This window comes from Esox lucius, chromosome 19 (assembly GCF_011004845.1).
Source record: "Esox lucius isolate fEsoLuc1 chromosome 19, fEsoLuc1.pri, whole genome shotgun sequence".
NCBI classification, from domain to species: Eukaryota; Metazoa; Chordata; class Actinopteri; order Esociformes; family Esocidae; genus Esox; species Esox lucius.
Window position 1 is genome coordinate 1386269 of NC_047587.1, and position 14626 is coordinate 1400894.

At 42.8% G+C, this 14626-nt stretch overlaps 1 protein-coding gene across 1 annotated transcript in view; it reads left to right on the plus strand.

Moving 5' to 3' along the window:
- Positions 1-14626, plus strand: part of arih1 (ariadne ubiquitin-conjugating enzyme E2 binding protein homolog 1 (Drosophila)) — a 33222-nt gene that overhangs the window by 5501 nt on the left and 13095 nt on the right. Inside the window, exons 4-9 of the mRNA XM_029114825.2 lie at positions 2686-2778; positions 4786-4841; positions 6822-6888; positions 8341-8447; positions 10486-10528; positions 13956-14027. Coding sequence (XP_028970658.1) covers positions 2686-2778; positions 4786-4841; positions 6822-6888; positions 8341-8447; positions 10486-10528; positions 13956-14027 — 438 coding nt within the window. The remainder of the gene's footprint in view (positions 1-2685; positions 2779-4785; positions 4842-6821; positions 6889-8340; positions 8448-10485; positions 10529-13955; positions 14028-14626) is intronic.

The following is a 14626-nucleotide window of genomic DNA, read 5'->3' on the forward strand; positions in this document are numbered from 1 at the left end:
GCGCGAAGTGTAGCCTGATCAGAAACCATAGCAACAGATGCTCTGAACCAAGCCTGCTACCTACTAGGTTAAGTGGATCTCAACCTGTCCAAGTAAATAAAGCCGACATTCATCCACCAATCAGAATCTATCCCGTCACCATGACCTGTCCCTTCACAGGAAATCAGATTGACATCTAAATCTGCATTATGTTCCGTGCATTACAAATGATTGGACCTTGAATAAATCCTATAGATTATTCACAATAATGTATTTTTGTCTGTTATGAATTTTCCACCTGGTTAGTCATGTAACTGGCCCAAGTCCTTAAGCCAAACATCCAATGTAACCCAACTCAGTTTTGCTTGGACTATACAAACTCTGTATTGCTTTGTGGTTATTCAGTCTTAATCCAGGAACACCACCATGTCTGAAGCCAGATATCAATACAGGCATTTAATAATTGACAGAGTAAATTCACAAGTGAAATGTCATGATTATGCATGATCAAATAGACTTACGCATATATGGGTGATTGTTAATAACAATGTTATTTATTTTGTACTTTTATTGCAAAGCTAATGATATTTGTCAAGCCTATAATCCAAATTGTAGTTGTTTTTACTCCATGGGAGGAAAAAGATTCTGGCACCAGATAAAAACAAAATACAAGAACATCATACAAATTAAAAAAATTACATTATATGCTTTAACAATAATTTATTGTATTTCTATAGGTCATTCCCTTCAGAGATCAGTGTGTGTTACTTGGTAACAGTCGTGATTGGGCAGAACCTGCACCTTTAGGGAAGATTTGATTGGGCAGAACCGCAGAGCCTGCACCTTTAGGGAAGATTTGATTGGGCAGAACCGCAGAGCCTGCACCTTTAGGGAAGATTTGATTGGGCAGAACCGCAGAGCCTGCACCTTGAGGGAAGATTTGATTGGGCAGAACCGCAGAGCCTGCACCTTGAGGGAAGATTTGATTGGGCAGAACCGCAGAGCCTGCACCTTTAGGGATGATTTGATTGGGCAGAACCGCAGAGCCTGCACCTTTAAGGAATATTTGATTGGGCAGAACCGCAGAGCCTGCACTTTTAGGGAAGATTTGATTGGGCAGAACCGCAGAGCCTGCACCTTTAGGGAAGATTTGATTGGGCAGAACCGCAGAGCCTGCACCTTTAGGGAAGATTTGATTGGGCAGAACCGCAGAGCCTGCACCTTTAGGGAAGATTTGATTGGGCAGAACCGCAGAGCCTGCACCTTTAGGGATGATTTGATTGGGCAGAACCGCAGAGCCTGCACCTTGAGGGAAGATTTGATTGGGCAGAACCGCAGAGCCTGCACCTTTTAGGGAAGATTTGATTGGGCAGAACCGCAGAGCCTGCACCTTCAGGGAAGATTTGATTGGGCAGAACCGCAGAGCCTGCACCTTTAGGGAAGATTTGATTGGGCAGAACCACAGAGCCTGCACCTTTAGGGAAGACTTCTAATGATCCGCTCTCACTACCTACTAATCCCCAGATTACTAGAGGTAGGCTTTTAGTACACTGTTAGGAGCTGAGGAACAGTACCACAGACCCACTGAAAGGTGCTGACAGGGGATCTTGTCTTCTGGTTGATTGTGGGTGTTCAGTTATGACTGAATGGCTGATCTACAAACAGCAGAGCACTGCAGTTTTTCCTGATGCAGGGTCATTTGTAGATCTTTTGACCGTCACTGTTAGAGGGAAGTGGTTCACTACTGTTGAACGTCACCGTGCGGGGAAGTGGGGTCATTACTGTTGACCGTCACCGTGATGGGGAAGTGGTTCACTACTGTTGACCGTCACCGTGATGGGGAAGTGGTTCACTACTGTTGACCGTCACCGTGATGGGGAAGTGGTTCACTACTGTTGACCGTCACCGTGATGGGGAAGTGGTTCACTACTGTTGACCGTCACCGTGATGGGGAAGTGGTTCACTACTGTTGACCGTCACCGTGATGGGGAAGTGGTTCACTACTGTTGAACGTCACCGTGATGGGGAAGTGGTTCACTACTGTTGACCGTAACCCTGATGGGGAAGTGGGTCACTACTGTTGACCGTCACCGTGATGGGGAAGTGGTTCACTACTGTTGACCGTAACCCTGATGGGGAAGTGGTTCACTACTGTTGACCGTCACCGTGAGGGGAAGTGGTTCACTACTGTTGACCGTCACCGTGAGGGGAAGTGGTTCACTACTGTTGACCGTCACCGTGAGGGGAAGTGGTTCACTACTGTTGACCGTCACCGTGATGGGGAAGTGGGTCACTACTGTTGACCATAACCCTGATGGGGAAGTGGTTCACTACTGTGTAGCAATAAAATAGTTATTCAAAGTACCAGCAATGTCAATGTCAGGAGCTCAGAAATCCCATGAGTCTAGTATTGTAAAGGCATCTATGACACCTTTCACACAATCACACAAATAGTGAAATCAGCCCAGTTTTATCCACCATGAGCAGGATAAATCCTGCTATCTAATCTTGTTTTGGTGGATTTCTGCCATGACACATCAGAAATGTCATCTGAAATCTAAACGGAACGAAGCATTGTTTCAATTATTGTATTAAAGAAAAAAAGCAATTAACCTACTGTTTTTCTCTCACCAAGTACAGTGGAGCAGCACAGCTGTTTGGTTTGGGAGCTGGTGATGATTCAATGTGCGTCTGTTTTTTCCACAGTATTTCACTGGTCTGGAGTGTGGACACAAGTTCTGCATGCAGTGCTGGGGAGATTATCTAACAACCAAAATCATAGAGGAAGGAATGGGACAGGTACAGAGCATTATCGTCTTATACCATATGATAAGTCCAAACCAAACCAAGTTTAACATTTTTCTCTCTAATGATTTTAATATTATTTGCACCTGTTTTGGTGCACCTGATTAGTTTTAGCCGTTTTATATGAAAAGACTGCTCTACAAGTGTGTGCTAACAGAGCCGGCCAAGAGGAGCGAAGGTCTCTTACTGAGTGACTGACTACCCCTTGTTGAATAGCGTAGTGGTTAGAGACGCGGACCTGCAACCATTAGGTCCCGCGTTCCAATCTAGTCACAATCAAAGCAAATTATTTGTTAGGATTTGTTCAGGATAGACAAAAACTTGGCTGGCTACAACCTTCGGTAGCTGCGTTATAGTAAGACTATCATAAAACTGGTTACGGTTATATTGCGACTAGGGATGGAAAATACTCACCATTATGAAATTGTGGAGAAGTTCGATAATCGGGATAATGCTAAATCAGGATAATCCTCACATGAGTCACTTGAAAAAGCTCTGCCAGTCACTAAAGTTTCCCTTATTTTACAATTTTATTTTCTCTCATTTAAGTTGTACTACGCCACTAAACATTCTCTGCAATGTATGGTCAATGAAGGCGAACGGCTCTTAGAAGAATATTGTCAATTACAATAGAAAATCTAAATTAAATTCTTAAATGTCATCATGAGTTGGGTTTGTATTGTAATGATATAAAAAATAAACACGTTTTCCAATTCTTTTACAACAGTACTAGTCTAACCACAACACTGTCTACAAAAAGATCTTCTGATCACGTCTCCACTTCCGCTATATGCAAATACCTGTCCATTCCATTACCACGGAAACTAAGCTGTGGAAACAATGCTGAGCTCAAACAAACCAATGATATCCTAGAAGACATGCAGCTATGATGCATGCAGAAAAAACCTGTTAAACTGCAAGTTGTAGAATATATGAATAGGATATACATTATTAAACATATATCTCTTTCAATTTCTAATTATAATATTGTTTATATTGTTGGCAAATTGTTAACGCTTACCTATTGAATTTACAAGAGAATACAAATAGAATATCATTTGCGTGGGCCAAAATAACATTGTCGATCTGCATGATCTCCACAACACCTGATTCGCACAACATAATGGAGAACTGTTATAATGAATTATAAAGTTATTATGAAGAATCGACACATTAAATAGGCCTATCCTTAGCTAATAAGTAAAATAAAATGTGCACTGAATGATCACAGATCAAAACTTGTATGAAATGAAATCAGTTTTCACCCCTGATCCTCAGGTAAGTGACTTGAATGATCTCTTGCCAGTCACCAAAGTGTTCCTGTTTAACACAATGCTTAATGGTGTGGCAATGATGTTAATGCGTGACAATGATCTAATATCGAGATGCTATACCAACACTGGGGATATGTATAGCTCCATGGTGTAGTGGGTAAATACAAACTCATGTGGGAGACCCGGGTTCGAATCCAGTAAGGGCAACAACATTTATCACTTTTAATTGCAGGCCGGCTGAACTAGGCTTGCCTGGTTCCTATTCTGCTTTTTCCATGAGGCCATTGCATTTCTTTTTATGTTAACTGCATTAATGGTAAAAGTTTTTTTTGTGTGATTTGTTAAATTTGGTTACCTTAATCAGATAATATGGTTGGAATTTAGCTCAAATATCTGTGTCCAAATATGTAAAAAGCAATGTACACCTTCACCAAAGGGGGGGCTACTAATTATTCACATGACTGTATGATCCTCCTCAATTATAATTAACAAACCTGCATTATCTTTTTTCATAATAACCAACGTGCATTATCCCTTTTCATAATAACCAACCTGCATTATCCCTTTTCATAATAACCAAACTGCATTATCATTTTTCATAATAACCAAACTGCATTATCCTTTTTCACAATGACATACCTGCATTATCATCCTCTATACTGATCATCCTTTATTGTCCTCGTTCACTATCATGAATTACATGTTGTAATATGTCCTCTTCTTTCAGACAATCTCCTGTCCGGCCCATAGTTGTGATATCTTAGTGGATGACAACACAGTCATGTAAGTAACACATCATCCTACTACATTATAGATTAGAACAGTGGTTCCCAAAACCTTTCTGTTACTGTAACAACCAAGAGAATACCCCTCAAGTACTCCTTCATGGGCATTTTACAAGTTAGTCTTTGGTTTCATGAGGTCTGTCAAGTATACCGGGCTGTCTGCTCATAAATCCTGATGTCCCTGCTGGATGTTGTGGGTGTTGTTGGGGCAGACCTCAACCACCATATAACAGGCCTGTCTGCTCATATATCCTGATGTCCCTGCTGGATGTGGTGGGTGTTGTTGGGGCGGACCTCAACCACCATATAACAGGGATGTCTGCTCATATATCCTGATGTCCTTGCTGGATGTTGTGGGTGTTGTTGGGGCAGACCTCAACCACCATATAACAGGCCTGTCTGCTCATATATCCTGATGTCCCTGCTGGATGTTGTGGGTGTTGTTGGGGCGGACCTCAACCACCATGTAACAGGGATGTCTGCTCATATATTCTGATGTCCCTGCTGGATGTTGTGGGTGTTGTTGGGGCGGACCTCAACCACCATATAACAGGCCTGTCTGCTCATATATCCTGAGGTCCCTGCTGGATGTGGTGGATGTTGTTGGGGCGGACCTCAACCCCCATGTAACAGGGATGTCTGCTCATATATCCTGAGGTCCCTGCTGGATGTTGTGGGTGTTGTTGGGGCGGACCTCAACCACCATGTAACAGGGATGTCTGCTCATATATCCTGATGTCCCTGCTGGATGTGGTGGATGTTGTTGGGGCGGACCTCAACCACCATGTAACAGGGATGTCTGCTCATATATCCTGATGTCCCTGCTGGATGTGGTGGATGTTGTTGGGTGAACATATTAAGAGTACAAATTGTAATGATTAATAAATGCAGGTAGGCTGAGTCCAGAGTCGATTTAAATGAAGTCCAGGTCAGAAGCATGACCAGATGGACAAGGACAGGGACAACACGGGGGAGGGGGGAGGTGTCAGCACAGTGACAGCTGAAATCATCAGGTATCGTCATGATCTGCAACACAACCAAATTCAGCTATTTTGTTTGAACCCTACCAACATAACACAAACTGAATGGATTAACCTCATGTTAGCTACGTGCATTGATTGCTTTTCAGAAGGTAGACACGAACACTGTCCACTTGCCAGTTAAGGAACACTACATACACTGCACTGCAAGCTTCTCTCATTGACTCAAATTCAAACAGGGGCAAAGGTTGGTTGATGTAACTGTAGCTAGCTAGCAAACATCAGCTAACCGCTGGCTAACATAACGAGTGACCTGTCATTCAATGCAGATAAAATGAAGGCTGGTGATGGTTAGAATGTCTAACACATCCTTTGTTTGGACTACCTAATTAAAGGGCGACCACCAACGACAGAGTCAGACTGTCAGATTCCCACACATGCACTGTACCTGCACGACGTGTCACTGCGGAGGGCTGTGGGGCAGGGGCGGGGGGGTTGCATTTTTGTCTACATTCAGCAAGTGCTTTCATTGTGTCTTATTACTATTATTGAAATTACATAGTTATGTTAACATTTGACTATTGGGGGGTCGTTTTCCCCGGGATGGGGGGGTCATATCCCCCCTGTCCCCCCCAGGATTTCCGCCTATGTGCAGATTACTGGCATTTTCAAGTTGTGAAGAAGTGGGTTGTGAACGGCACTACTATTTAACAAAAACAATATTGGTAGTTCGTCTTGTTCTCAAGAAATACTTGCTAGCTCTATTAAAACACAGATTGTAGTAATGTATAAGTTCAAGTTATTCTTTTGTTTAGTGATGTTCCTCTGTAATAACCGAAATTGTAATAATTGTTTTATTTTTATTCCTGTTATAACGTTGTATTTCCTGTTTGTTTAGTGTTAGTCATTTATTATTATAACTAGTTATTAACTGTTAATGTGACTCTTCTGTTATAACAGGGTTGTATTAATTGTTACATTTTATTCCTTTCTTGTAGGCGTCTCATTACAGACTCTAAAGTGAAGCTGAAGTACCAACATTTAATTACCAATAGTTTTGTAGAGGTAAGCTTGTTTTAGTTTCTAGCATTCGTCTGAGTCAGTAGTGAAAGACAGGGAAATTATATATAACATTAAATATACATAATACTCTGTGCTGTATCATTTTGTCATTCTGCTACTATTTAATTTGTTCCATAAATATGTTTATCTTATTGCACAGCACTAAATAAGATGCAGTGCTGTGCCATACATTACTCTTTATTATGAAGGGTTAACTGACAACAATCACATTAAAGGTACTTCAGTGTTAACCAGGAATCTATTTTGTTGAAGTGGTTTCCTAATGTCGGTCTCCTCTTCCAGTGTAATAGACTGTTGAAGTGGTGTCTTAATGTCAGTCTCCTCTTCCAGTGTAATAGACTGTTAAAGTGGTGTCCTAATGTCGGTCTCCTCTTCCAGTGTTATAGACTGTTGAAGTGGTGTCTTAATGTCGGTCTCCTCTTCCAGTGTAATAGACTGTTGAAGTGGTGTCTTAATGTCGGTCTCCTCTTCCAGTGTAATAGACTGTTGAAGTGGTTTCCTAATGTCGGTCTCCTCTTCCAGTGTAATAGACTGTTAAAGTGGTGTCCTAATGTCGGTCTCCTCTTCCAGTGTAATAGACTGTTGAAGTGGTGTCTTAATGTCGGTCTCCTCTTCCAGTGTAATAGACTGTTGAAGTGGTGTCCTAATGTCGGTCTTCTTTTCCAGTGTAATAGACTGTTGAAGTGGTTTCCTAATGTCGGTCTCCTCTTCCAGTGTAATAGACTGTTGAAGTGGTGTCTTAATGTCGGTCTTCTTTTCCAGTGTAATAGACTGTTGAAGTGGTGTCTTAATGTCGGTCTCCTCTTCCAGTGTAATAGACTGTTGAAGTGGTGTCTTAATGTCGGTCTCCTCTTCCAGTGTAATAGACTGTTGAAGTGGTGTCTTAATGTCGGTCTCCTCTTCCAGTGTAATAGACTGTTGAAGTGGTGTCTTAATGTCGGTCTTCTTTTCCAGTGTAATAGACTGTTGAAGTGGTGTCTTAATGTCGGTCTCCTCTTCCAGTGTAATAGACTGTTGAAGTGGTGTCCTAATGTCAGTCTTCTTTTCCAGTGTAATAGACTGTTGAAGTGGTTTCCTAATGTCGGTCTCCTCTTCCAGTGTAATAGACTGTTGAAGTGGTGTCCTAATGTCGGTCTTCTTTTCCAGTGTAATAGACTGTTGAAGTGGTTTCCTAATGTCGGTCTCCTCTTCCAGTGTAATAGACTGTTGAAGTGGTGTCTTAATGTCGGTCTTCTTTTCCAGTGTAATAGACTGTTGAAGTGGTGTCTTAATGTCGGTCTCCTCTTCCAGTGTAATAGACTGTTGAAGTGGTGTCTTAATGTCGGTCTCCTCTTCCAGTGTAATAGACTGTTGAAGTGGTGTCTTAATGTCGGTCTCCTCTTCCAGTGTAATAGACTGTTGAAGTGGTGTCTTAATGTCGGTCTTCTTTTCCAGTGCAATAGACTGTTGAAGTGGTGTCCTGCTCCTGACTGTCACCATGTTGTCAAGGTCCAGTATCCAGACGCCAAGCCTGTCAGGTGCAAGTGTGGACGACAGTTCTGGTAAGATAATTCTCTTGATCTATTGTGGTCTACAGGTTGTCCTCCATGTGTGATGCACTGTCCCCACCCTATTCAAACAAGTGTAGTTGATGACTGTGTGGTTTGATATCTCGTGGGTCAGTGAGACTCATGTCCGTGAGCAGGTGGGCCAAATGCCATCTCTTTGAGTCAAACAGATTAAGATATTTACATGCTATGTAAAGCGCCACAGTGTGGTCGATATTAATGTTCTTGCATATGTTGACTTTCTAACTGTGTAAGGGATGTTGCTACAATACAAATCTTCTTGACTTTGTTCTTTTATGTGCCAGACCGTGCACATGAATCTTTATTGGTCAAGAGCTACCATTTGTCTTAAGAATTACTATCTGCCATTTTTACATAATACACTGTTCAAAATAATTATGGCAACACTTAGTCATCACAGTATAACACCAACTCAATTAAACTTCAGGTATGTCAATCTGTCCAGTTAGAAGGCATAAGCGATTGTGAATAAATGGCACCTGATTTGGTGCAAATTAAAGTGTCAACAGGTGCACTGGAGAGGCAATAGCAAGACAACACCCAAAAAGAGAATGCTTTTGCAGGTGGTAGCCACAGGCAATTGCTCTCTCCTTATCCTTCCTGACTGATTCTTCTCTAGTTTTGTGTTTTGCTAGTGTCCTTGTCACTACTGGTTGCATGTGGTGTTACCTGCAGCCCATTCAGGTTGCACAGGTAGTCCAGCTCCTCCAGGATGGCACATCCATACGTACCATCACAAGATGTCTCCCAGTACGGTCTCCAGAGCATGGAGGAGATACCAGGGCCGTAGAAGGGCATTAACCCAGCAGCAGGACCGGTATCTGCTCCTTTGTGTGAGGAGGAACAAGAGGAGCACTGCCAGAGCCCTACAGAATGACCTCAGGCGGGCTACTGGTGTGCATGTTTCTGACCAAACTGTCAAAAACAGACTCCATGAGGCAGGCATAAAGGCTCAACGTCCTCTAGTGTGACCTATGCTCACAGCTCAGCATTGTGCAGCTTGGTTGGCATTCACCAGAGAACACCAGAATTGGCAGGTCTGCCATAGGCGCCCATTCTTCACAGAGCAGGTTCACACTGAGCACACGTGACAGACGTGATAGTCTGTCGGAGTCTGGAGAAGCCGTGGTGAACGTTATGCTGCCTGCAATATCATCCAGCATGACCTGTTTGGTGGTGGGTCAGTGATGGTCTGGGGAGGCATATCCTTGGAGGGTCACACAGACCTCCTGGGCTAGCCAACGGTACCCTGACAGCTGTTAGGTACCAGGATGAAATCCTCAGACACATCGTCAGACCTTACACTGGTGCAGTGGGCCCTGGGTTCCTCCTGGTGCAGGACAATGCCTGGCCTCGTGGCCAGAGTGTGTAGGCAGTTCCTGGAAGACGAAGGCATTGATGCCATTGGTGATTTTGGTTTTCATTGATCGCTGTTACGTAATTTTGTTCTCAATGAATTACAGAATGTACAGTAAATAGTTGGTATACTGTGTACATTTTGTACAAATGTAATGTTGTACATTTTGTACATTATCATTAATATATTTCCTTCATCAAGACCCGATGTGTGATTTAAGTGTTCCCTTGATGTTTTTGAGTAGTGTAGTATTATTGTATTGTAGCTGTCACTAACTAGTTGGAATATGTTTTTTGCATCTTTGTTTTTCGTGTTTCAAAGGGAGAGGACATTGAGCGCTTATTATTGCCTTTAATTTGCAGAGAAGGGGTGGACCTTTCACTACTCATTGTAGTAGGCAACTTAAACTAGCATCTGATGCTATTACACAAGGATTTAGTCTAGCATCATTTGCAATAACTTAATATTTCTGTTGCAGGGTTTCAAGATTCATAAAAAATCTATGTATCTTATCATTTGTTTAATATCAATGTGATTTATTTTATCATTAGTTTAATACTAATATGTTGTATTTTATGGTTAGCTTAATGCTTATATGATGTTATTTCTAATTAGTTTAATACTAATGTAATATGATGTATTTTATCACTGTAGCTTCAACTGTGGGGAGAACTGGCACGACCCTGTCAAGTGTAAGGTATGTGACAGAGATGTTGAAGACATGCTATGGGTCTATTTTAGGGATGTGACAGAGACATGGAAGACATGCTGTGGGCATATTTTAAGGATGTGACAGAGACATGGAAGACATGCTGTGGGTCTATTTTAAGGATGTGACAGAGACATGGAAGACATGCTGTGGGTCTATTTTAAGGATGTGACAGAGATATGGAAGACATGCTGTGGGTCTATTTTAAGGATGTGACAGAGACATGGAAGACATGCTGTGGGTCTATTTTAAGGATGTGACAGAGATATGGAAGACATGCTGTGGGTCTATTTTAAGGATGTGACAGAGACATGGAAGACATGCTGTGGGTCTATTTTAAGGATGTGACAGAGACATGGAAGACATGCTGTGGGTCTATTTTAGGGATGTGACAGATACGTGTGACAGAGACATGGAAGGCATACTATGGGTCTATTCTGGACCCTTAGCATGGGGTCTAAAATCTATTTTAGACCCCATGCTTTAGGGATGTGACAGAGACATGGAAGACATGCTATGGGTTGTAATTTAAGCATGTGACAGGACAGACTATAGGTAATGTGTAAGGATGTGAAAGAGACGAAAGATATGTTGGAGGTATAGTGTTATGATATCAGAGACAAAGAAGACATGATGTAGGTATAGTGTGTGTGTAAGGATGTGACTGAGACATGGAATACATGCTATAGTTCTAGTATATGAATGTGACAGAGACAGGTGAGGATGTGAAAGTGACATGAAAGACATGCCATCCACTGTGCATCAATTCATGCTGTTACTTGCACTTCAGGGTTTCAGGCTGGGTATATGTAAAAAAAAAAGGGCTTTTATACAAAGAAGTTGATTGACTTTAGTGAATGCCATTGGTCTAGTGTAAGGATGTGAAAGAGATGGAGGATATACCACAGGTCTAGTGTGACAAATGTGACAGAGACATGTAAGACATGCTATAGGTTCAGTGTATGGATGTGACAGGGATATGGAAGACATGCTATAGATCCAGTGTATGGATGTGACAGGGATATGGTAGACATGCTGTAGGTTCAGTGTATGGATGTGACAGGGATTTGGAAGACATGCTATAGGTTCAGTGTATGGATGTGACTGAGATATGGAAGACATGCTATAGGTTCAGTGTATGGATGTGACTGAGATATGGAAGACATGCTATAGGTTCAGTGTATGGATGTGACAGGGATATGGAAGACATGCTAAAGGTTCAGTGTATGGATGTGACAGGGATATGGAAGACATGCTATATGTTCAGTGTATGGATGGGACAGGGATATGGAAGACATCCTATAGGTTCAGTGTATGGATGTGACAGGGCTATGGATGACATGCTATAGGTTCAGTGTATGGATGTGACGGGGATATGGAAGACATGCTATAGGTTCAGTGTATGGATGTGACAGGGATATGGAAGACATGCTATAGGTTCAGTGTATGGATGTGACAGGGATATGGAAGACATGCTATAGATCCAGTGTATGGATGTGACAGGGATATGGTAGACATGCTGTAGGTTCAGTGTATGGATGTGACAGGGATTTGGAAGACATGTTATAGGTTCAGTGTATGGATGTGACGGGGATTTGGAAGACATGCTATAGATCCAGTGTATGGATGTGACAGGGATATGGTAGACATGCTGTAGGTTCAGTGTATGGATGTGACAGGGATTTGGAAGACATGTTATAGGTTCAGTGTATGGATGTGACGGGGATTTGGAAGACATGCTATAGGTTCAGTGTATGGATGTGACGGAGATATGGAAGACATGCTATAGGTTCAGTGTATGGATGTGACAGGGATATGGAAGACATGCTATAGGTTCAGTGTATGGATGTGACAGGGATATGGAAGACATGCTATAGGTTCAGTGTATGGATGTGACAGGGATATGGAAGACATGTTATAGGTTCAGTGTATGGATGTGACGGGGATTTGGAAGACATGCTATAGGTTCAGTGTATGGATGTGACGGAGATATGGAAGACATGCTATAGGTTCAGTGTATGGATGTGACAGGGATATGGAAGACATGCTATAGGTTCAGTGTATGGATGTGACAGGGATATGGAAGACATGCTATAGGTTCAGTGTATGGATGTGACAGGGATATGGAAGACATGCTATAGGTTCAGTGTATGGATGTGACGGGGATATGGAAGACATGCTATAGGTTCAGTGTATGGATGTGACCGGGATATGGATGACATGCTAAAGGTTCAGTGTATGGATGTGACGGGGTTATGGAAGACATGCTATAGGTTCATGGAATGGATGTGACAGGGTTATGGAAGACATGCTATAGGTTCAGTGTATGGATGGGACAGGGATATGGAAGACATCCTATAGGTTCAGTGTATGGATGTGACGGGGATATGGAATACATGCTATAGGTTTAGTGTATGGATGTGACAGAAATATGGAAGACATGCTATAGGTTCAGTGTATGGATGTGACGGGGATATGCCATACACATGGGATCCATCCCCATTGTATGTGTTTTAATTATCACCAGTGTTTGCTCTGGTATGGTGGTGCGGTATGGTGTGATTCTGTATAGTATGGCATGGTTCTGTATGGTGTCTTATGGTATTTTACAGTATTGTGTGGTACAGTGTAGTGTAATTCGGTATTTCAAGATGTGATAAGGTATGGTTCTCTATGGTATGCTTCTTTTGTCTGGAATGGTGTATAATAATACAGTATGGTCTGGTATCATTCAGTGTGATTTTGAGTGGTATCATTCAGTATGCTATTCAGTATAGTGTGATGTCATTGTTAGTATGGTGGGGTCTTTCATTATGGTGTGGAATCATTCAGCATGGTGTTGGGTGGTATTATTCAGTATAGTGTTGGGTGATATCATTCAGTATAGTGTTGGGTGATATCATTCAGTATGATGTTGTGTGATATCATTCAGTATGGGGTTGTGTGATATCATTCAGTATGGGGTTGGGTGGTGTCATTCAGTATGATGTTGGGTGATACAATTCAGTATGGGGTTGGGTGGTATCATTCAGTATGGGGTTGGGTGGTATCATTCAGCATGGGGTTGGGTGGTATCATTCAGCATGGGGTTGGGTGGTATCATTCAGCATGGTGTTGGGTGATGTCATTCAGCATGGTGTTGGGTGATGTCATTCAGCATGGTGTTGGGTGGTGTCATTCAGCATGGTGTTGGGTGGTGTCATTCAGCATGGTGTTGGGTGGTGTCATTCAGCATGGTGTGAGATCATGCTGTATGATACTGGGTGGTATCTATAAATATGATGTGGTTTTATTCAGTATGGTGTGGTTTGCTATGATATGGTAAGGTGTGGTATCATTCGGTGTGGTCTTGTATGTCTTGCTGGATAAAAATGCAACAGTTTGCTCATCTGTCTGTTACTTTGCTGTTCTACAGTGGCTGAGAAAGTGGATTAAAAAGTGTGACGATGACAGTGAAACATCCAACTGGATTGCAGCTAACACCAAGGTATGGTACCAGTCCAGAGTTAAGGGTATGGGACCAGGCCAGAGTTAAGGGTATGGTACCAGGCCAGAGTTAAGGGTATGGGACCAGGCCAGAGTTAAGGGTATGGTACCAGGCCAGAGTTAAGGGTATGGTACCAGGCCAGAGTTAAGGGTATAGGACCAGGCCAGAGTTAAGGGTATGGGACCAGGCCAGAGTTAAGGGTATGGGACCAGGCCAGAGTTAAGGGTATGGCACCAGGCCAGAGTTAAGGGTATGGCACCAGGCCAGAGTTAAGGGTATGGCACCAGGCCAGAGTTAAGGGTATGGCACCAGGCCAGAGTTAAGGGTATGGCACCAGGCCAGAGTTAAGGGTATGGCCCCAGGCCAGAGTTAAGGGTATGGCGCCAGGCCAGAGTTAAGGGTATGGAGCCAGGCCAGAGTTATGGTTATGGCGCCAGGCCAGAGTTATGGTTATGGCGCCAGGCCAGAGTTATGGGTATGGCGCCAGGCCAGAGTTATGGGTATGGCGCCAGGCCAGAGTTATGGGTATGGCGCCAGGCCAGAGGTGTGGGTATGGGACAAGGCCAGAGGTGTGGGTATGGGACAAGGCCAGAGGTGTG